This window comes from Protopterus annectens, chromosome 2.part1 (assembly GCF_019279795.1).
Source record: "Protopterus annectens isolate FY-2018-M chromosome 2.part1, PAN1.0, whole genome shotgun sequence".
NCBI classification, from domain to species: Eukaryota; Metazoa; Chordata; order Ceratodontiformes; family Protopteridae; genus Protopterus; species Protopterus annectens.
In genome coordinates, this window is record NC_056729.1 from 465410194 (window position 1) to 465434068 (window position 23875).

Sequence of the window (23875 nt, forward strand, 5' to 3'; positions counted from 1 at the left end):
GGGTGATTGGAACCCCAAAGACCCTTCTTCTGAGGAATCCGTGTACCTGCAGACCTTTGGTGCTCGCCCATCTACTTCCTGGGTGTCCCCGCCTGCTGAAGACCTAATTAAGCTGATCCCGCAGCAGGCTTGGAAGGTTCCTGACTCTATAGACCCTGTCCCCTGGAGACCTGACAAGATTCTTTCCACTCCTGAAAACCATCCACATTGAGCAAAAGGGCTTAGTAGTTGGTGCCATGGTGGTAGTGGCTGCCACCAAGAAAGAACTAGCCTAGGAAAGTTCTACTGTTCATCCCCCTAGCCGAGAGTCCAGGGCAATGGACAGATTTGGGAAGTGGGTCTGTGCATTATAGAACTTCTCTGTCAGATCTTTGAATTTTTTGGCCCACTTTACTAGACTTCAAAGGAATCTGGTCAAGGAGCTGTCAGGGGTCAAAGAAAAAGTGGCCTCCCAGTTAGCTACCCTGGAGTCTATTTCAAATTCGTCCATGAGTCTCATTGTGCATGCAGCTGAAGGGGTGACCAGGTCAGCAGGTTCAGGTGTGGCTGTTCGATGACAAGCTTGGATGCGCCTGTGTGAGTTTGTAGAACCATTTAAGTCTTCCTTTGTCAATGCTCCCTTTGACGGATCCTCTTTGTTTGGACGCAAAGTAAAGGAAACTCTGTCCAGGTGTGAAAAGGATGGAAAGACTCTGTCTGCTGTTGGTGTACATTTTTCCACTCCTCAACGATACTACTCCAGGAATCAAAGGAGTGGTAAGATGTGGTTCAAGAAGTCACAGAAGCCTTTCCACGACACGTGATTCAGACTCCCCTTGGGACAGAGGGAGGATTTACAATGAAAGATGTCATCCCAGAGGCACAGGTGGTCTGCAGAATCAGGGTTCCAGGGACTCATTCTCTGGTCAATCCTACCAGTGCTCCTGAAAGGGAGCCCAATTGCTTACCTCTGGAAGCAGTCAGGGGAAGATCCTTGCACCCAAATGCCTGGTGATGCATAACCACCGATGCCTGGGTGCTAAGGATCATTTTCAGAGGTTATCTAATCCCTTTAACTCTTTACTTGAGAACGACAGCAAGACTCCCCGACATTCCACCCAGTCAGAGAGATCAAGCACCACTAGAGATACAAAAGCTGCTAGAAAAAGAGCCCACCAGACCAATTAGCATCCGGGTTTTACTCAAGATTCTTTTTAGTACCAAAGAAAACAGGGGACTGGAGACCAATTTTGGATCTCAGTATTTTGAACAAATTTGTCCAACAGTCATAATTCTGGATGGTCATGGTTCAATCAGTTCTTCCCTTCTTAGAGGAAAATGATTGAGTGTGCTCTATCGACTTTCAAGATGCGTATTACCACATAAAGATGGACAAACGCTCAAGAAAATTTCTCTGCCTCTGACTAGGAGTCAGTCATTACCAATTCAGAGTGCTGCCCTTTGGTCTAACCACAGCCCCCAGGATGTTCACCAAATGCATGGCAGCGGTCACAGCACATTTGGGGTTGCATGGATTCCGAGTGTTTCTTTACCTAGATGACTGGCTCCTCACCTCTTCCACCAGGCATCTAATACTACAAACTTTGGACTTCATTCTCAGCAGTTGGGCATCACGGTCAGTCTTGCAATGTCTCAACTAACCCCTTCTCAGGATATGGAATGCATTGGAACTCATCTCAATACTCTTTTTTGTGTGCATCACTTCCCCTCCACAGGCTGCACAAAATACAATCGCAGGTTCACCCTCTCCTTTGCTCAAACAAAATTCCAGCTCGGCAGATTCTGCAGGCATTGGTCTCCAAGAGAGCAGCGATCACATTAGTTCCAATGGCAAGATTTCACATGAGACTTCTCCAATGGCTACTTAAGAAACAATGTTCTATTTTAACCCATCCTGGGAATCATTTGGTCTTCATATCCAGCTGTTGTAGAAATGACTTAGCCTGGTGGGTGCAATCCGAGGAGATTCTTTTAGGCCAACCCTTTGTCTCTCCGCAACCCAAGACCATAGTGACCATGGATACTTCCCAGATGGGGGGGGGGGGGCATTATCTCAGGAAGATAGTCTAAGGCACTTGGTCCCTCTCCAAGGCTGTTCTACATATCAGTGTTCTAGAGCTAAGGGCAGTGCTTCTGGAGTTGCAAGTGTTGCATCCTCATGGGACAATAGCTATTCAGTCAGACAACATGTCCGTTGTCTGATACATCAACAAACAAGGGGGAACCAAATCCTATCCATTGTGTCGAGAAGCCCTTCGAGTGTGGCAATGGGCCATATCTTCCAAATGATTTTTGATAGCACTTCACATCCCGGGGAGTTCAAATGTGATTGCGGACAAACTGAACAGATGCATCCTCATGCCTCACCAGTGGTCTCTGAACTCCAGAATAGCGAAGAAGATTTTTCTTTTGCTGGGGCCAGCCTTGCTGTGACCTGTTAGTTTTACCCCTGACCAACAAGTGCAGAAGCTACTTTGCCCTAATTCTCCCTCAGGGAAAGTGCCCCAGAGATGACCTTCTCCATGATTGTCCCCTGGATCTCCTTTATGCCTTTCCCCCCTTCCCTCTAATCCCTCTTTTTCTCAAGAAAGCAACTTGGTTGAGAAGCAAAGTGATCCTCATTGCACCTTACTGGCCTTGACAGGTATGGTTTCCCTTCCTCTGGCCTCATCTACTTCACCACCCATGGATTCTGGGCACATATATATATATATATATATATATATATATATATATATATATATATATGTTGTGTTTCTCTATGCCAACCTGCTCCCATATAACTTCTAGACACCATGATCCAGTAAAAATGAATGCTGAAAACAGACACGTTTAGAATACTGAGTTCAACAACTGTCATCATTTTAATCAAAGTTGTGTAACATTTATAACATGACTGCAAATATGTTTGAAAGCATACCTCCTACTGAGTTATTTTACACTCAGAAATTCATAATACCACCATGTCAGCACCTAGATGCCAGGAACAAATTAACTTCCGAAAGGCAGTGAGTCAGTCCAAAAAAGGCCAACATTTATAAAATTTATTTATAGGAAAACAATCACAGTTGAGCACTTTCGTTCCTCACCAGAACTTCATCAGAACTATGTATGGATTAACTATCAACATTAAATAACAAAAAATGTAACGTCCTTTCCTTTGAAACATTTTTAGCTCATTTCATAAATGAGTCATGTTAAAACTATTCATAATCAGTTTCAGTATAACTATTCTATTACAAATCAAATGAAACAGTTAAAGACATTTAACTACAATCAATACCATACAGCGATAGCATTGTTGCCTCACAGCAAGAGGTTCTCCCGTTCGATTCTCGGCTGGAGTGTGGGGCGTGCCTTCTGTGTGGAGTCTGCATGTCCTCCCCGCAGTTAGGCAGGCGTTCAAAAGACAGACGTAAAAGGGCATGCCTTCGTTGAAGGTTGAACGTCGAGCTGGCACCTCGGCGTTTGTCAAAATCTACTGCCAATCATTAGCGGACCGGAGTTCCGTTGTGGTGACCCCTACCTGGGAAAAGCCGAAAGACAACAACAACAACAACTTTATAATTTTGTTGCATATATCACTATTTATAGAGGTATGGTCATTCAATCCTAGGGATACAGTAGCATTCAGTCTTAACTGCCAAGTGAAAAGTGATGCCCAGGGTTATCTATTAGATGAGCATTTGGAAAAATGGGAAGTAAAACCGCAAGTTAGGTTAGATGCCCTGAGTTTCCCTGGATTAAATGAATCTTGCTCCATTAAGTAAAAATATTATGATCCTTAATGTCTTTGTAAATGCTTAATTAACTTTTAGAAGCTTAATTGTTTTGTGATTTTACTGGGTAGTGTCATTACATGATTTTTAAATTTTAATTACATAATCAGTTTGTGAATGGAATTATGTAGTTCTGATGAAGTTCCATGATGAACAAGGAATGAAAGCCCTAAACTTTAAATAAAGCCGTTATGATTTATTGCCATTGTCATGGTCACTTGTGCATCATAGCACTCTTATTTTACATTGTAATTCACAAAAATGAGTGTAGAGGAGGCAGACCACTTCTTAAAACCAACAAGCACGTTTTTTATTTAATAAACAATAAAATATATAAGCGCTTTTGTCTCAATATTCCAAAATTACAGAGACTTCATCAGATATATGTATCTGATGACGTCTCTGTAATTCTGGAATATTGAGACGAAAGCGCTTATATATTTTATTGTTTATTAAATAAAAAAACGTGCTTGGTGGTTTTAAGAAGTGGTCTGCCTCTTCTACACTCATTTTTGTGGATTTATTCGTTGACTTGGTTTTACATTATAATTCAGTTGCATACCTTAAATCAAATAACTACATTATGGTTATGTTCAAGACACATGCAACTGTTGCTGTGTACCATTGCTTATAGAGTATTACTATGCAGAAGAAAGTATATTGTTTACTTAAAGCTCTTGAGTCAATTGTTTGGTTGTATAAATGTGACAACAAGCAGTTTAGATGTGATAGATGAGATAAATAAATTGATGCACTCAGCAGAGCAGGCATAACATTTGATTGTATGGATACACTGTTTTGGTGATAGTGATCAAACTTTAGAGCAGGCTGCAAAGAGACACTTTGCAGTCTGAAAGTAGAGACTAGCTCAAGCTGAGTATTGCCCTTATTTAATATTTTTATTTCAAATGACTCTACAAGTTGTGTAAAATTTAGATCAAAAAACAAAGTTTTTTTTTTTTTTTTACTAATAAGCTACAGGCCTGTTTCCTGTATCCAAGACTTAATGGTAAAGGCATTTTGCAGAGAGAGGGGAGTGCATATGAGAGTTGTCAAAGAGTAGCATAGTGCAATCCCATCTGCATTGTATATAACAATACAGCATAATGTTTATGATTATTGAAAAAAGAAGGGTACATAGTACTGCAGCTTGATATCTGCCCAGTACTATGAGAAATGAAAAAAGGCCCTTGTCTGACTATTGCATAGTCTGACATCAGTCAGACAGGTAGCAGGAGAACTAATTTATAACACTGCTGTGCAGGCTTGTGTTGGCAAGCAGAATGTGCAAATTTTCAAGGCTGATCATATCAGAGGCCTTTGAGATGTCCAAGAATATTTTTCTCTTATAGATTCACTGTTGTTTAAGTTGTTGTATGGGTGACTTGTGAAGGTGAAGAGTGCAGTTTCATGTGCCATGAGTAGGTCAAAATCTGTAATGAGAATGAAGTTTGTAGGTATTTATGTAAATGTTTAACAGCTGTTGGAGAATGCATCTAATGTTCTTTATAATGATCACTGCTGCTGTAGCTTAAGCTATGTGGTTTATATCCTGCAAGGATATAATAATCAGGCAGCTTCCAAGGTTTCAGGGCACCTTCCTTGTGCCCAAACCATTAATCAGCCCAAGTTGAACTTTAGTACCAAGTCCTTCAGAGCTTTTCTGCCACAGAAGAGTATGCTCTTCTGAGGCTTTTGAGGATCAGTGGTCGGCCTGTACTCTTTCATTGCTGGGCAGGTAAGTTCTCTTTGGGGAAAAAAACTTCCCATTTAAAAAAATATGTTGGTTGATAACACTTTCCTGTCCAGGAAATTTATTTTAAAGCTAGAAACTTGTGTTTTAATGGACTGCCACGAAACTACATTGCAATTTAAATGGGAGTGCTCTTTTTTCCTGTCAGTTTAAAAGTTGTTTAAAGCATTTAAAAAAAAAAACATTTTTTCTTGTGGAGAAAATGTGTACGATTTACTTTTTGGTACTAGAAACATGTTTTGAAGTGCCTTTACTATGTTTTTCTGTGAAACGTGACTTTAAAAGACTTTAAATTTTTATTGGCTCTTGCTGCTTGTTTTCCCCGGGAACGAGACATCATTTTAATTTGATTATTGAACAAACTGTTGGTTCCATGGTCGGTCCTTCTTCCAGCCACAAAAAGAAAAAGTTAAGCAAACTGAATTTGCCACAACAGCAAGCTAGCAATTTGCTTCAGCTCCAAGTGAGTGACTCTGCTGTGGCCATTTGTTATACCTCAGACCACTAATCTTTTACCCTGGATCCCTTTGGTGTAGGACTTACAGCTACTGTGGTCCGGGGGTTAGCCACCTCTTCTGAGCTGTTGGGGTTCCCTCAATGGACAAGTGAGAGCTACTCTTGTTGGTCCTGGAAATACGAACAGGGAAGACTTAAAATATATCATCCTTGGGGAAACAGTTTTGCTATTAATAATACTGTTAGCCCATTTTCTTTGTCAAAAAGAAACAGAAAACTAAACGTAGTTACTCCTCCCCAAATTTCCTTGGCCAGGAGTAATGTACTAGGTCTGGCTCAGTGTTTAATTCAGGCCATTGATCCTTCTTATAAAGTGGTTTCTGGTATAAGAAAGGATACCTTTTTTCCTAAAGAGATTCAAGATTCTGAATCTGGACAAGAAGATGGAGAGACAAATACAGAGCTTTCTCCACAGATTTCTGATTCAGACTCACTGGAGAGTTCAATTTCTGATTCTCTCTGTGAAGGTTTATCTTTCTCTGAGACTATTTCCAGAATGTCCCAGTGTTTTCAGTGGGAGAGCACTGAAGCTTTTCAGTCTCTCAGAAAATACTATGAGCTGTTATGGAAGGAATTTCCAGAATCTTCACCAATTCCTCCAGTTCTGTCAGCTTTGAGGGAATGTGTTACTGCCTGCAATTTTCCTGATAGTCAGCCAGCTGCCCATAAAAAGGCAGACAGGATGTATACATTTCCTCAGTCTTTCAGGTTTTTATACACTCTTACCAAAGCTAACCCAGCAGCTATAGCTTTAGATAATCCTACTGTTGCTAAACATTTAGTTAATTCCAATCCTGTTCTTTTGATAAGGATGGGAAGATTATTGATATGAGAAAAAACATGTATGCTTCTTCAACTTTGATTTTCAGAATTTTGAATTGTCAGGCTCATAGTCTAAGTTTGTTCTGGCTAATTGTGAAAGTATGGGGTATGTTCTTTATGCAGTTTCTTCTTGTGGGGAAATTCTGTTTTAAATAATTTGGTTTCTTCTATTGTATAAATCACTACGAGTGTGTATGATTCAGATGATGCTTCTTCAAGGGCTAGCCACTGTTCATGCGTTGAGGAGGTTTGCCTGGCTGCATTCTCAAGACCTCCCAGATGATGTTAAAAATGGGATTTTAATTTCTTCTTTGGATAGAAATTTAGTTTTTGGCCGCCCTGCTGTAGAGGTGACCTTACCTCTCACATGTACAGATGTTCACAGAATGTCCAGATATTTGCCTCGTGTTTTTGTCCATTTTTCATAAAATTGTGGTTTTCTGGAAAATTAGTGGGAAATCATTAAAGATTGAAGTTAGAAAATAATGGCAGACATTTGACTTTCAGGCTTCATACCCTTCAGAAAATTCATGCTAATGCAAAACCTATTCTATCAACTTTTCTAAGTTTGGAAGAGCAATATTTAAAAAATATCCACAGTATAAAACAGCACAACACACCTCCTAATAGGATGAACAAACTCCGTACAAACCAAATGTAAATATACTGAATAAAATCCAGTACGGAGTTTAAAACACAGCCAGTCTTTATTAAAATGAAAACAAATAGGTGAGCGCTTTCACGGGTGAAATCCCCAGTTCTTAACTTCTTAAAAGGGTCATGGTGAACTACACTTCTTAAAAAGGTCATGGTGAACTACACTTCTTAAAAAGCTAACATCATCCCAAAAAGAGAGAAAAAATATATTGGTACATATTGGTTAAGCAATTGAATGATGTAATGTGTTTTACTCACTGTCATTATTTTTTTTTTGCAGTTTTAAAAGTTTTATATAAGATACACTTAGAAAAAAATGCTGTATTAAAGTCTGATGAAGTGGGGATTTAACCCGTGAAAGCACTCACCTATTTGTTTTCATTTTAATAAAGCCTGGCGGTATTTCAAACTCCATACTGGATTTTATTCAGAATATTTAAAAAAATCTCCATATTTTTGGGCATTGGTCCTACTTTTATATATGGCTTTGTCCAGATTTCTTCCTCTAAGAGGTTGACGGGTATGGAGGTGACCAAAAATTGTGATGAGAGGGGTATTTTGATACAGGGAATCTCTAAGATTTTTCAGCCCTCCTTTTGCAAATGTTTTAAGGGATTCTGTAACCCTTTGTCCAGTTTTGGTAAAAAATAAAGTAAACAGTTTCTAAGGGATTCTGTAACCCCTCGTCCAGTTTTGGCAAAAAACAAAGTAAACAGTCTCAACAAAATGCAGGTAAGTAGATATTTAAGAGGAAGTCACAAGGGGTTCCAAAAAGAACTCAGGAATCACCCAAAGCCAAGGACAGTCCAACAAGTCAAAATGACTATTTAGGGGATCTCATCCCTCTCTCTTTCACCCTGGCAGAAAGCCTGAACCTCCACTTTTCTCTTTAGCAACAGATAGTTTCAGACAAATTGGTTCTGAAGATCATGCGGTGGTGGTGCTGCGGTAGCATTGTCGCCTCATAGTTAGACGTTGCCCGTTCGATTCTCAGTTAGAGCGTCTTCTATGTGGTGACATGCGTGAATGGGTGTTCCTTTGTTGAAGGTTGTGCGTTAGGCCCAGCAAGCCAGCATGTAAAAATCTACTGCCAATCATTAGCGGACCGGAGTTCCGCTGTGGCGACCCCTAACCGGGAAAAGCCGAAAGACACAACAACAGATGGCAGTGGAAGGGAAATTCCTCCTTTCCAGGTGAGTAACCCCTCATCCACTGGATAAGACTCTTTTATTTCCACCCATTCTTCATCACATGCTGTCTTATGGAGTGATTGAACCAGGTCCTTCTACACAGATGGAAATTTTTTTATTTGAGGATAGTTTTAGTGCCAAAGAAAGAAAGTGATTGGAGAACAGTTGTGGATCTTTCTTTCCTAAACCTGTTTGTAATGGTGGCCAAGTTCAAAATGCTTTCACTTCACAACCTGTTACTTCATCTTTCATGTTTACTAGTAACTAGTAGATTTAAACAATGCTTATCATTACATCTCTGTTCATCCAGACTTCAGATGTTCTTAAGGTTTTGTGCATCTGGATCACATTATCAGTTCTCTGCTTTACACTTTGGACTATCCACTGCCCCAAGAGTGTTCATAAAGTGTCTGTCTCAAGTTGTAACTCATTGCAAGCTATAGGGTAGTAACATTATTTTATGTTTAGACAACATGCTTATCTTCGCATTGTCTTTTTCAAAATGTTAGGAAACTCTCTTGGGTGTAAGATCTCCTACATAAGCTAGGATTCCAAGAGAACATTCAGAAGTCTTTTTTGATTCATTTGCACAGGATTGTGTCCCTGGGGAGTCCGCTAGACACCTCAGTGCAAAGAGTTTTTCATCCAAAAAAAGAAAGAAAATATATCTAGATCTGCTTCTAAGATTTTCCACTCAGACTTCAGTCACTGCAAGGAAATACCTCAGGATTTAGGGTCTCATGGCATCTATGATTCTTATGATACCCCTGGCAAATCTCCACAAAAGGAAAGATACAATGGTATCTGAAGTCTCTTTGGTTCCAGCACCAATTTCCTTTGTCCTTTCAAATTCCTGTGTTGGGGGTTATTAGAAGGAAAATCATTTGGTGGAGACAGCAAATATCCTTAAATCCAGGTCTCCTCTTCTCCCTTCCTACTCCAAAGTAGTCTGTCACCACAAACAACTTGGACTTTGCTTGGAGAGCAATTTCAGAAGGGATAAAAGTGCAAGTTATGTAGGACACCAAGGAGAGATGCAAGCACATAAATGTAAAAGAGATACTTACCTTGATCAAGGCACTGATCTCCATGAATCATCTTTGGTACCCTGGAACTCTTCAAGTTGTTACAAACAATATCACAGTCATGTGGTACATCAACAAGTGAGGGGTAACCAGGTTAAACCCCCTTTGCAGACTAGCCATGTTAGCTTACGATATAGCTTCACATCACAGTCTCACTCTACAGGTATGTTACATTACATCACAGCAAATTTGTGTGGCAGATGAGCTGAGGAGAGCAAGGGCAAACCCTCATGAATGGAAACTAGATCAGGGGCTCTTCCAAAATTTGATCCATCTCTGGGGAGTTCCTCAAGTTGACCTATTGGCCTCCTCTCTAAACATTCAGCTGGCAAACTCCTGCTCCAGGACTCCATGGAAGAAAGCATGGGAGACAGATGCCTTTTCTTTTCCTTGGACAGAAATGTTCCTATATGCTATGCCACCCTTCCCACTGCTATCCAGGGTACTTCTGAGGATTCAGAAGGAATCCTCCAAGATCATTGTGGTGACTTCCTTCTGGCCAAGGCAACAGTGGCTCGCCCTTCTTTTGGAAATGACCAGGGCAATTAACACAAGCTTCCTCATAGACTGGATCTACTCACACAAGATCGGGGTGTTTATTATACCACATTCCAATCACCTTCAGTTGACTGCAGTTCCCTTTAGGTACCTGTTTACTGAGGATGTGCAGCAGGTACTAATGGAAGCAAGAAAGTCTCTACTAGTTGGTGCCAACAAAATAACCAGCACCCACTCAGGACTAATTGTTCTCTGTTTTACAATATTTATGTGAATTACTATCCTAAGGCCTTTTGTTAATCCTGTTAAGGTGCATTTATTGGCCATTTCAACATGTCTGCCCATGGATCCTCCTCTTTCAATGTATTCTCATGTTTACATTTTTTGAAAGGAGTTTTGAATAAAAGGCTTTATAAGAAACTGGTGTCCCCTCCTGGTGATATTAATTTTGCATTGGAGAAGCTAACACTTGTTCCATTTGAACCAGCTAACCTGGCTAACTTTAGGTTCTCAACATGGAAAACAGTTTTACTGACCACTCTGACCTCTGTAAGAAGTGTGTCTGACTTGCAAGCTCTTATGGTGTGTCAACCCTACCTAATTTTCCACAAGGATGGGGTTTCTTTTAGAACTAATCCTTTTATGCCTAAAGTGGTATCCACGTTTTATTTAAGCCAAACTATCCATCTCCCCCTTTTCTTTCCCGAACCTAAAAATGAGGGAGAAAAAATACTTCATACCTTGGATGTCTGCAGATGACTCGGGTACTATCTTGTCAGAACTAAGTCTTTCAAATCTTCAGATAAATTGTTCTTTTCTTGTAAAGATAAGAAGGAACAACCTGTGTCAAAGCAGACTCTTTACAAATGGTTGTCTAAGGCTTTTAACTTTTGTTATACTCACCACAATAAAACTATTTTAGGCAGGGTCAAGGCCCACTCTTGCAAAGCCTTGGCTTCATCTGTGGCTTTTTGGAATGGACTGAATTCTAGAAGTTCTAGCTGAAGCAATGTGGTCCTCTGTGCATACTTTTACAAAGCACTATAAGCTTATTTCCTTCTCTAGGTTAGATCAGGCTTACTAGGACCATTCTCCAGGGACTCCTGGACTCTTCTCCTTCCAACTTCAGAAATTTGTAAACTGTGGCAATCTACCCATATAGCTTAGCCTACTGCTGCAGTGATCATTCAAAAATCTACAGTTATGGTAAGTTTACTTACACAAATGTACTTTCTAGTACTTGGAATGAGGGATAATATGAGTGCGGACTTCTGTTGGGGAGCTGTAATTTATGACTTTAATGGCTTTTATTAGCTGATTAATTTATAAGAATGTAAACAGGGTAAGCTATAGTGTCAACTCTAATCTTTAGATAATATTAGGTACAGTCCCAGTGAATCACACATATAGGTACTTTAATTCTGTTGACACAGATACACTGAAATATTTTTAGACACAATAGCAACATGTTTCTTCCTTCCTTCCTTCTGATATTGGACTGATGTCAAAGCAGTTTATTTATTGTGTGCTTTGTTTAATTCGCCTACATTTGATCAAGTTATATCTATTTTAATTGTTGCAACCAAGCATTACTAACTCTGTTGCAGTCTGTCATGGTTAGTGGCATTACTAGGGATTTCTGAAACATTGCTTGGCAAAAAATACAAATAACTGAGAACATTTTGTCAAACAACTCGAGTGGGGATTCAATCCTGTATATAGTATTAGACCCCTGATTAAATATAACCTACTCCTAGTAGCACCTTGGGGAATGTTTTGTTAATTTACTGGGGTATTCCCCTTTGACCACATTTTGGCAAAACATATTTCAGTTCATAGGTTCATAGGTAGGTACTAGGCTATTGGCCCAAGGGCCTACGTAAGCCTAGCCTACAAGGTTCCCTGGCTTACGCCACCCAAGAAAGTTATTTTCCTGTGCCAATGTCAATCAGAGACACAGAAGTGATCCCCAGGGTGTATTTCCTATTTCCCATCCACTCATCAAGATTTTTCTTGAAGAGTGCGAATGAAGAACTTTGCTTGACATAGATGGGTAGCCTGTTCCAGAGTATGGGAAGTCTCTGGGACAGGAATCTATTCCTCCAGCATGTCCTGTTTATTGTGGTGTCAAGGTTTAGGTCCCTAGAGCATGTAGCTCGGAGGGATTGGGATTTCTTTAGGTGTAGCATGTCCAGCAGCTCTGGGTTTGACATAGCTTTATATGTTAGGCAGAGATCACCTCGGAGTAGGTGATATGCTACGGAGTAATTTGAGGCGGTCAGTGTAGGGCATTTGTTTGAGGCCAGTAATCCTCTTTGTGAGGTACTTCTGTGGCCTTTCTAGCTGCTGCAGATGTCTTGTGAGGTACATTCCAAAAGGGGCGTTGTACTCCATAACAGGTCTAATGAGTGTCAAGTAGAGCAGAACAATAACCTCTTTTTTCCTGGATGAGAACCCTTTTATGATGAGGTGCGCCATGCAGAAGGACTTCCTGACTACTGTGGCTATATGACTATTAAAGGAAAGACTACTGTCCACGTGAGTCCCAAGTTAAGTTTAGTTTTGCCAAAACTGTTTCTTGGAAATGTGTCATTCTTCCATAGTGAGTTTTGTTTGGCTCCCTGTTGAAAATACTCCGCTCGTAAAAATGTGAAACTTCAGTTGTAGATCGAATCTCGAACATCAATATTCTCCTGTAAACATTTTTTTTCAGGGAACTAGACCCTTTGCACCCCCTAATGTTGGAAGGCAAGCCCCCAACACTTCAAAACATATATATATATATATATATATATATATATATATATATATATATATATATATATATATATAACTCCAAGATTGCCATACCTCAAAGAAAAGGGAATATTCAGAGAAATGGCCATCTCAGCCTTAATATATGTAAGCCCGTTTTTTTCTGTCATCCAGTCTCTGTGTTTTAGAACTCAGTCTAGCGGGTCCTGACTTTTCAGATAGTTACCATTTTGTTTACTTAGTGTATATTTAAAAGCTGAGGTACTTAAAAGAAGTAATGGAGTCTCATCAAATAAAATCAGTGTGTTACTAGCAAAAATAAGTAAGTAAACTATTAGTCTATTACTATCTAAAATTAAGTATCACAATCTTCTAAATGGTCATTCATTGCACTATATAATGAGCATTCATTATCACTGACAATAGTCTTAATGGCCTTGAAATTCTGACAGTGAGCTCTGTTGAATTCAGTTTTATGATTTTTCTAATGTAACATAAAACATGTTCCATATATATTAAGACAGGTGCTGTTTTGAATCAAAAGTGCACAGTGTTATCCAGTTTAAGATTTTTAAATTGTATACCACATTTTTAAGATAGTTTAATGAAATAATTATGTAAAAAACTGTCAAGGGAGTACGAAGCTAAATTATTTAATTTATTTTAGTGCAACCTGTTTAAAAATGCCAGTTCATCAAAGACTGCAAAGAAGAACTGTTTCCTGTATAAAAGTGAGAGTCACACAAGAAAAGTTAGCTCTTCCTAAGTTGCAGGTAGCTGAATCTTAAAAAAATAGCAAAAACTGCTTCTTTTCAGGAATAATCTGGCAGTGATTGTAAGTGACTTGCTAACAGTCTTGTGATATGCATTAATGGACACAAATTCAGGTCTGTAGAATGGATTTAGTGGCTTATATTACTGATCCTTTTTTATGTTGAAAGTTTTCTTAAAAGTCAGCAACACATGTATTGGTAGTGGAAAGCTTTCCTTACAATTAAATGGAACACTTCAAGGATCATGTACGATGCTGTGTAATAACCTCACCTGCTGGCATAGAATATATTATTTCTTTCCACAGTATGCTCTACTAAGTCCTGACTCTTACTCATCTCTTCATTTGAGGTAATGAGTTTGTATAGGCAGGTGGTTTTATTCACACTATATGGTGCTAAAAGATGTGGATACGCTATGGTAAAAGGTAAAAGAAAACGATCTGTTGACTAACTTCAGGTGTATATGCGATCTGCTACTTTAGAGTATTTCTACTCGAGTGCCCTGTAACTGAGCAGTAACTAGACAACAAGCAAAAGCTGTACACATATCTGCCTTTTCACTTACTGTCCTGAATGAGCACTTAGAAAGTTATTAAACTCCAGTGAATAGGTAATACTAGAACCTTCATAGGGAAGACAGTGACATACAAATACATTTTAAATTATATAATGGCCTATAAGCATCAGGGTGTATCAGATGAATGTGGAAACCGTGACCTATATAGCTTTCTAAAAGACCTGTTAATTAGTGTCAGTTGTTACAGCTGCTTGAATGTTTTAATTAGGCTGTCAGTGCTATAACTTTTTTCTGACATGTAGATGATGTATTGTTTAAAACTATAGTTTGTTTCAGGACTGAGAAGAGATTTTAAACTGCTGATATACATTATTTTCATTTTGCACTGGTTCAAGCTTACCATGTTCATTAGAAAATTGATGTTAGGCTGCCTTTGCGGATAGAGAGATAAGAATAAAAGCTGAGAAATGGAGTCACGTAGTCGGTTTCTAGGGATAGTGTGTATATGCTAATGGATAGTTTTATTTTATACAAAGCTAGCCCACCACTTGTCAGCTATATTCATTAAATGTGCCAGTACAGACATTAATTGCTATAGCAGGCAGTTCTGAGCCTACTTTTTGAAAATGTTTGTTACTGTAGTAAGGGCACGTGGATGTAATTTGTAATGTGTACTACCTTCTCAGTGATTTTACAGGCTCCGTTCTTCGACTTGATGTTGATGTAGATTCCTGTCTTGCACCTTATTCCATCCCAAAGAGCAATCCCTACTTCAACAGCACCAACCAGCCACCAGAAATATTTGCTCATGGTCTTCATAACCCAGGCAGGTAAGTAGGTGTTGACAGGTACCACTACAGAAATGTTAGTGCAGAGGTCACTGTGACACATTAGTAATACTGTTCAGAAAGTAAGTTACTTAGTCCAGAAACTGTCAAATAATGTTACCTGTGTCAGATGACTTCTTACATAAAGTAAAATTGTCTCTTGTCTCACTATGGGAAGAGATCATTTGGAGATGAGCATTTAAACAAATCAAATCATACTTGAAATCTTAAGTTGTTTTCTAACTGCAGCAGCTAAAATAGAGAATGTTAAAATCAAATTAGAACTAATGACCGTATGTCATTGGACTTCCATATAACTGCATCAAAATGCATGTAGGTGTTGAGTAGTTATTAAGGCAGAAAAGAAAGTGCTTGTCACACTAAAACAAAATATGCTTCTTTTACTAAATGCAGGCAACGAGTACTCCTCCCTTATTTATGGTTAGGTTTCTGGCATATGGATAGGTATTATTCATGGTCCTTTAGGGGAATATTCATACATGTAAGAAATTATATCTTAGAAGGAAAACTATCGTGAAACTTCAAAATATAATTTTTGTATTATATCTTATATGCATTGCTATATTAATGAAACAGAATAACTCTAGATGTGAAGTTGTCCTATCTCACTTTCATTCTGCACTGATGGGTTCGGAACCGATCCTCGGTCTTCAACCAGCTCATGGCTTACTCCCTATCCCATGATGCACTGGTGCCTTCCTAAGATTTCGTTTGCTGCTGAAACAGATCGGGTGATTCTTCCAGCTCTGGCTAAGTGGAAAACAATTTTTTTTCTAGTTTTACATTACTTAGTGTATTTCTAATAGTTTATTTACTAAATACTTAGAACACGTTTATTAGGTAGTCTTTTTGAATACTTTATTAATGTGCGTTGCTTACCTAAATGGCCGATTTTTATTTAGGCCTAAATAGTTCCCTATCCCATTTCTACAGTAGTTTAGTTTAAATACATTTTACTGTTTGCCTTTAGAGTGCTTAGCAAAATCGTTTGTGTAGATATATATATATATATATATATATATATATATATATATATATATATGTGTGTGTGTATATATTCAGGTTAGCCTATAGATACGTTTTTTCTGTGTGCGACTGCATAGTTTGGTTTTTAAGCAGTCATAACTATATATCGTAGAGGTGTGCGTTTCCATAATTTCCCTTCTGATATAAGCTAGCTCATTTTTTATTACAGGACAGCTAAGTCCATTTAGAGGGCTCTTCTCTTCCTGTGCGATTGTTGTTAATTAAGTATGTCTCCTAATATCAATAGAGTAGTTGTTGTTGTGCTAGTTATCTTTTAAAATTATATATATATCTTGTATAAGCTAGCTCATTTTTTATTAGAGAGTAGCTGAATCCATTTTATTTAGATGGCACTTCCTTTGCTGTGTGATTGTTAAGTTCTCTCTAATATCACTTGAATAGAGCTGTTGTTGTGTGGCAGTTATTTTTTAAAATTATATATTTCCCTATCAAGTTAACTCATTTAAATTAGAGAGTTGCATGTCCATTCTTCTTTTGACTAGTTGGTGATTGTAACTTTGTACAATGTCTAAACAAGGGAAAGAGGTTAAACCTTCTGGTTTTAAGAAGTGCCCTAAGTGCAATCAAAAGATGTCCATCACCGATGGCCACAATGAATGTGTTTACTGCCTGGGTGCATTTCATTTACAGGAGTCACTCCTTTAGCTCCAGAGTTCTTCATGAGAGGAAGAACCAACTAATCTTAAGAGGACTGGTGAAATCTTCTTTTGTAGAGGCCTTGGAACATGGTCAAAGTGCTCCAGAGAAGCCTATTTCTCCTACACAAAAATCTGACAAGACTACAAAAAGTTCTAGAAGGTCATCCTCTACTGCTTCAGAGGGTTTGGAGACATTGAGAAAGTCTATGAAGATGTCTCTGAGAATTTCCAAATCTGTTGGGCCTGAGAGACTCTCCACCCCAGCTCCACTGGCATCAGAGCCATTGGTTTTCCAAGTGAGGAGCCGGTATCTCCTACATTAAGGTCACCATTTTTACAGACCATAGAATCTCCAGCTCCCTCCTCTCGATCCTGTAGAAGCCTCTCTGACTATGATGTGGATTGCATGGTGCAGAGACTCTTGAGGTCACTGGCACTGGCAAAACTTTTGTCAGAATCGACCCAAAAGGATTCAGGACTGACTACACCTATCACGGCAACATCAGTTCTTCTTCTGACCCGAGTTGCGGTTTTGGAGCTGGAATGCATGGAATTGATAGTGCTGGAACCCTCAGAGCCTAGACCTGCTCCAGGATCTTCGGCTCCTACCACTCTGACTACCTCAGCACCATCTGAGGGGTCTAGGAGCCGATGCTCTCTGGTTGGGTCCAGGGAGGGGAGTCGGGCCGAATTTTCATCAGATCCAATCTTGCCTCTCAGGGCCTTGGCTCATGTGAGTTTGGCTCCTACTGTGGCTTCAGAGATGACCACCTTAGGGCCAGGGGGACCTTCCATTTCTTCGGACCCAGGGGGTTTCCTCAGGGTTATGGGTGGGGGGGCTTTCAAATCCATGAGGGGAGCACTGTCTCCAGGGACAGCCACACTCTCAAATACAGCCATTCCTCCCCAAAGGCGCCGGTGTCTGTCTCGGCATTACCAACTCCACACAGATGTAGAGACCCAGAGCCCCAGGATACCCCTACGGGCAAACCCTTCTCTTCTGAAACCTCTCCAGAATGCCCTCCTGAAGAGATCCCTTGGAAGAGGAAGAAATTCAAAGCATTTGGACTCCCCACAGGAGTCCGTCACATCTGACACAGACTTCCATGACTCAGAAGGATCCCCGCGGTCACCCTCTGAAGATGTCTTCTTTGCAAACATCTTAGAGATCCTTAAACAGAGAGGCAGCTGGAAGCCCATCACCCCTTCTGATGAGGAGTCTGTTTACCTGAAGACTTTTGAGTCTCGCCCTTCTGCCACTTGGGTGTCTCCACCTTTTCATGAACTCATGGAATTGGTTTGTCAAAAGGCATGGGATTCTTCAGACAAAGTGGAACCTATCCCTTGAAGGCCAAATAAATTTATCACATCTCCAGAAGACAAAACTTTTTTGACAAAAGGGGTTCCAGTAGATGCTATGTTGGTGGTGGCAGCCACCAAAAAGGAGTTGTCTGAGTTGTCCTCGTCTATCCATCCCCTGAACAAAAACTCTCACACGATGGGCAGATACAGAAAGGGCATTTTTTCTTTAGCGGCCTTTACACTCATGTCCCTGAATTATCTTACCCATTTTACAAGGTTACAGAGAGATCTCCTGAAGGAGCTTAGAGATGCTCTCCAGGGTTCAATAGCTGCGGAGGTTGCAGATAAGGTGTCCTCTCAACTCTCCACCCTTAATTCAGTAGTGAACTCGTCCATGAGGCTCATTTCTTATGCAGCCAATGGAGCGAGTGGATCAGCAGGTTCAGGAATTGCCCTTAGGAGACATTCCTGGATGCGCTTGTGTAACTTTGTGGAACCCTTCAAGTCATCCTTTATTAACTCCCCATTTGATGGCTCGTCTCTTTTCGGGCCTAAAGTTAAAGAAACACTAACCAAGTGTGAACAGAAGGGAAGGACTCTCTCTGCTGTCGGAGTCTGTTTTTCCACACCTTCTAGACCCTATCTCAAGGGTCAAAAGGGAGGGAAAAATATGGCTTTGAAAATCCCAGAGAGTCTTTCAGGACACACAAGGTGAACCTTCCTCCAGGGGCAGAGGAGGCGGTAATAATGGAAAACGCTGGTCAAACGGCAGAGAGGGTCCACAAAACCAGGGCGACAGAGTATCTTTCTTTGGTAAGCCCTTCCAGCGCTCCTGAAAGGAAGCCTGTCTGTCCCTCTCTGGAGGCAGTCAGGGGTTGCTTATCTTTGTACCCAGATGTCTGGCTAGAAATAATAAAAGACAAGTGAGTACAAAGTATCATATCCAGAGGTTACTCTATCCCCTTTTCCATGCCAGCCCCAATAATGAAAAGGATTCCAGACGTTCCACCCAGTCACAGGAAGCAAATAACCATAGAAATTCAGAAGTTGCTAGAAAAAAATTCATCCAACCGATCCCTGCAGACCAGGTAGGATCCGGAACTTACTCAAGGTTCTTTTTACTTCCAAAGAAAACAGGGGACTGGAGACCCACATTGTTTCTCAGCAGACTGAACAAATCTGTAAAAAAGACAAAAGTTCCAGATGGTTACACTGTAGTCAATACTCCCTTTTCTGGGAAAAGACAATTGGATGTGCTGTATAGACCTCCAGGATGCTTACTACCATATAAAAATGGACAGGCCATCTAGGAGTCATCTGCACTTTCGGCTGGGAGCCAGTCACTACCAATTCTGAGCTCATCTTTTCATCTCACTACAGCCCCCAGAGTGTTCACCAAATGCATGGCAGTGGTTACGGCTCACCTGAGGTGTTCAGGATTTCGGGTGTTTCCATGCCTAAATGGTTGGCTCCTAACCACCACCACCAAACATCTACTTACACAAGCAAGTCACCACCTTGAATCTCTGTGCTCATTTAGGAATTACGATAAACTACGAAAAATCTGCCTTATTGCCATCACAACCTATCGTTTTTATAGGCACAGATTTAGATACTACTACAATGATGGTAAAACTTCCACCAGACAGGATATACACCCTTCGAGCACAGGATCAGGACCTCCTGTTAAAAACAAAGACTCAGGTAAAGACACTTCTCAAAGTACTAGGCTTAATGGCAGCAGCAATCACTGTAATTCCCCTAGCTCAGATGCACATGAGAATCTTATAGTGGCTCCTATTTGTAACACAAAAGAAGTAGGCAGCCAGCAATACCACAGATCCGTGTATGATGAAAATCACTCCTTTAATAAAATTAAGCACTTTCGTCAGACACTGACTTCATCAGAATAACAAAACCACACAATGAAAACTGCTTAAATAACCCACCCCAGCCTACAAATTACTTACATCATATCCTCCCAAAGAAATTTAAAGATACATTACAAAACATTAATAAAAACTTTTGACACTATTTATAAAATACAGACACATGCACCACTGCAAGGCAGTGCCGATAAACTCATATAAAATACAGGGATTTTAATTTTAATAGTGCCATAGTACTGATCCTGTCATTGAGACCAGGCTCCTATTTGCCCAATGGTCCATGCAGGAACTTCCAATGTTGCATCAGATAATGCTAACAGAATCTTGCAGGAAAGACCTATATTGATAGCTATATTCAGATCAAGTGACTTTAGGTTGACCCTTCATTCTCCCATCTCCACTAGCCACAGTGATCATGGATGCCTCCCTGCATTATCTGGAATGGACAACCCAAGGTACGTGGCAGGACTACGAGGCCCATTTGCATATCAATGTCCTGAAGATGAGAGTGGTGCTTCTGGCATTGCAGGCATTGCAGGCATTCCAAGACTGTCTTCCATTAGGAACAGTTGCAATCCAGGCAGACAGCATGTCAATTGTTGGGTATATAAACAAACAAGGAGGAACCAACTTTGTTGAGAGGCCCTGAAAGTATGGCAGTGAGCAACTTCCTCCCAATGCTTTCTGATAGCAATGCACATCCTGGGGAAATCCAACGTGATAGCAGACAAACTCAGCAGAGCAATTCTGATTCACAAGTGGTCCCTGAAACAAGAAGTAGCAGAATGATTTTCTGAAAATGGGGCCAGCCATGCTGCAATCTTTTTGCCATGTCCATGAACACAAAATGCAGCAGCTACTTTGCCCTAATCCCCCCTCAGGGGGAACTCCCAAGGGATGCACTTGTACATGATTGGCCCCTGGGTCTCCTCTACGCCCCCCCCCCCTTTCCATTGATTCCCAAAGTTCTTCAGAGAGCCCGTACTTTCGGAAGTACCTTGATTCTAATAGTCCCTTACTGGCCTCATCAAATTTGGTTCCCCTTCCTATGGCCTCATCTTCAGGAAGAGCCTTGGATTCTGGACCCATTACCAGATCTTCTGATCCATTCATCGGGAGCTTTTCACCCTTCCCTTTAGACCCTGAAGTTGACAGCTTGGCTGCTCCAATTCCAAATATAGCCAGGCTATATAATCTTTCATCTGCAGCGCAACATATCCTGATTTCTTCTCACAAGTCCTGTACGAGAAGATTATATCCCAACAAATGGAAAAGATTTTCTATCTGAGCATTAGAGAATCATATCGACCCTTATTCAGTACCTATTTCTTTCATCTTGGAGTTGTTGATGAACCTTTTTAATGAGGGAGCGGCTACAGCTACTATTTGGGTGCAATTAGCAGCAATCTCAAATTTTCATTTTGTGAATTAAGGACCAAATATGATGTCCCATAGACTTTCAAAGGCTTTTCTGAGCGGCACTAATCTTTTGAGACCACCTATTAAGCCCCCACTGCCACCATGCAATCAGAATTTTGTATTATCCCTGTCTTCCTAGTGGCTATCACCTCAGCAAGGAGGGTTTCAGAGTTACAGGCATCATCTATCATACCACCATATATGTTATTCCACAATGACAGAGTGTCACTCCGAACAAACCCATCCATTTTACAGAAAGTCTGTTCAGAATCCAACTTGAATCAGTCCAAAGACTTGCCAGTTTTTTTGCCCAAGTATGGCAATAAGGCAAAATATGGGCTACACCAACTTGATGTTCATAGGCAGTTATGTTTCTATCTACACATTACAAAAGATTTCAGAAAGGCGGATCAATTATTTGTATCTTTTTCAGACAGCAAAAAAAGGTGCGCCTGTAGCAAAAACTACTGTATCTAGGTGGTTGTCAGAATGCATTTCATTCACTTATCAATCAATAAATAAACAGCTGCCAGATAAAATAAAAGCTCACTCTACTAGGGCTGTCTCCACATCTTCTACATTTCGGGCAAAATTGCCAATAGATAACAATTTGTGCAGCAGCCACATGGGCGAGCCCTCATACATTTATCTCTCATTACAAAGTAGATTTGGGCTCCAGTGACAGGGCCTCCTTTGGGTCCACTGTACTGCAGAATATACTCCCGTGAGCCACCCAGGAATAATGGTGCTAGGAACGCTGTCCCATCAGTACAAAATAAAGGTGAGATAGGACAACTTCACGTAAAGAAGTTATGTACCTAGCATAAAATTCTATGTGAGTTGTCCATCTCGCCTTCATTCTTATGTCCTTCCCTCCAACCCCCAGCCTTGGCTTCTAGAAGATCAAGAGGTTACTGATTAGCATCTGTTGTGCTTTGTCCCTCTAGTTGCCCTATAAATAATAGGGAGTTACATGAGAGCATTAGTATACAAGCAAACAAGATCTGAGGAAGACACCGGTGCATCATGGGATAGGGAATAAGCCAAGAGCTGGTTGAAGATCTCAAGCTTTAGTAAACAGCCGAGTCAGAACTGAGGATCGGTTCAGAATCCATCAGTACGGAATGAAGGTGAGATTGACAAATCACATGGAACGTTATGGTAGGTACATAAGTTCTTTATATTTTTTATCATATTTTAATATTTTTACCACAAAAAGGCCAAATTTTCTTTCTCTCTCCCAGATTCCATTTGAGTCTCATTTATATAACTTATGCTAGACTTAAGGAATTAATTTACCCCCATTTGAATAAAATGGCAATACTGTTCATCACAGTTATCTCACACAGCCTCTGGAAACTGACATTTTATTTTAATCTGTATTTCACAAAACAAATAACTAAATTAGTGTTTTATTAAGCTGTCAGTTGTGTAGTCCATCAGTTGACAGGGTCACCCCATTATTATTCCTGAGGGGTCAAACTTGTCAGCCTGTTGTAGAAGCTTTGCTCTTACTCGACAGAATTTGTAAGGTATGTGCAAGCTATATGTAGTATTCACCGCTACCTATAGCATGAAACTCTGTATGTCTAATCATGAATTTTGTTGACGCTGAAATGTACTGTAGTTGTTCAAAACTACTTTCCTTGTATGACCCAAGTTACAAAGCAGCACTTTCCTATAGGATTTATGAAATGTGTACACTCTCAGGACCTGAAACCATCTTCTGGGATTTTTTTTACTTTGGCACAAATGTCGTACTGTGTTATAATATTCAACTTTTGTTTTTATATTGCTACCCCTCCCTTTTATTTATTACTTTACAGCATGCTAGTACTTTTGTCTAAACCAAAATCTCTAAGCATGACAACTTAGTACTTTTTATGTGATGTACAGGCATTTCAGCTTACTGCATGTACACCAGTCATGACAGTTAAGGAATGGAAACTCAGTTGTGATTTACAGATGGCATGTGGACACATCCATTAGAGTAAAACTCTATTGTCATTACTTTTATAATGAACCCACACATTACCGATTACTGTAGCCATTTGCCTCACATTCAGATACTGGAAGTACTTTGCTATCTCGAAATACTAAAATCTAGATTTTCAGTATCTCGAGATGAAAATGCCGAAAGTGCAGTTGAGCGTAACTGCACTTGATTGAATCTGAAGTATCGAATTCGTGGTTGTGGTGGTGCAGTACTTGGGATTTGCTGTGTTTGTAAGGTGCGGTGTGCTATGGGATATGGTTTGCCTGCCGTTGTGTGGATATATGTGGAGATTCAAGTAAGTGCTGTTTTTTAAGGGTTTTGGGTAGGGATTTGAGTGTATGTGAGTGTGTTGGGAAGTTTTAGGTTTAGGTTAGGGTAGGTAGGTAGGTAAG

At 40.1% G+C, this 23875-nt stretch overlaps 1 protein-coding gene across 3 annotated transcripts in view; it reads left to right on the top strand.

Moving 5' to 3' along the window:
- LOC122794105 (hedgehog interacting protein) overlaps positions 1-23875 on the top strand; it is a 942167-nt gene that overhangs the window by 598288 nt on the left and 320004 nt on the right. For all 3 annotated transcript variants that reach the window (XM_044062253.1, XM_044062252.1, XM_044062254.1), the window contains exon 7: positions 15031-15174. In XM_044062253.1, coding sequence (XP_043918188.1) covers positions 15031-15174 — 144 coding nt within the window. The remainder of the gene's footprint in view (positions 1-15030; positions 15175-23875) is intronic.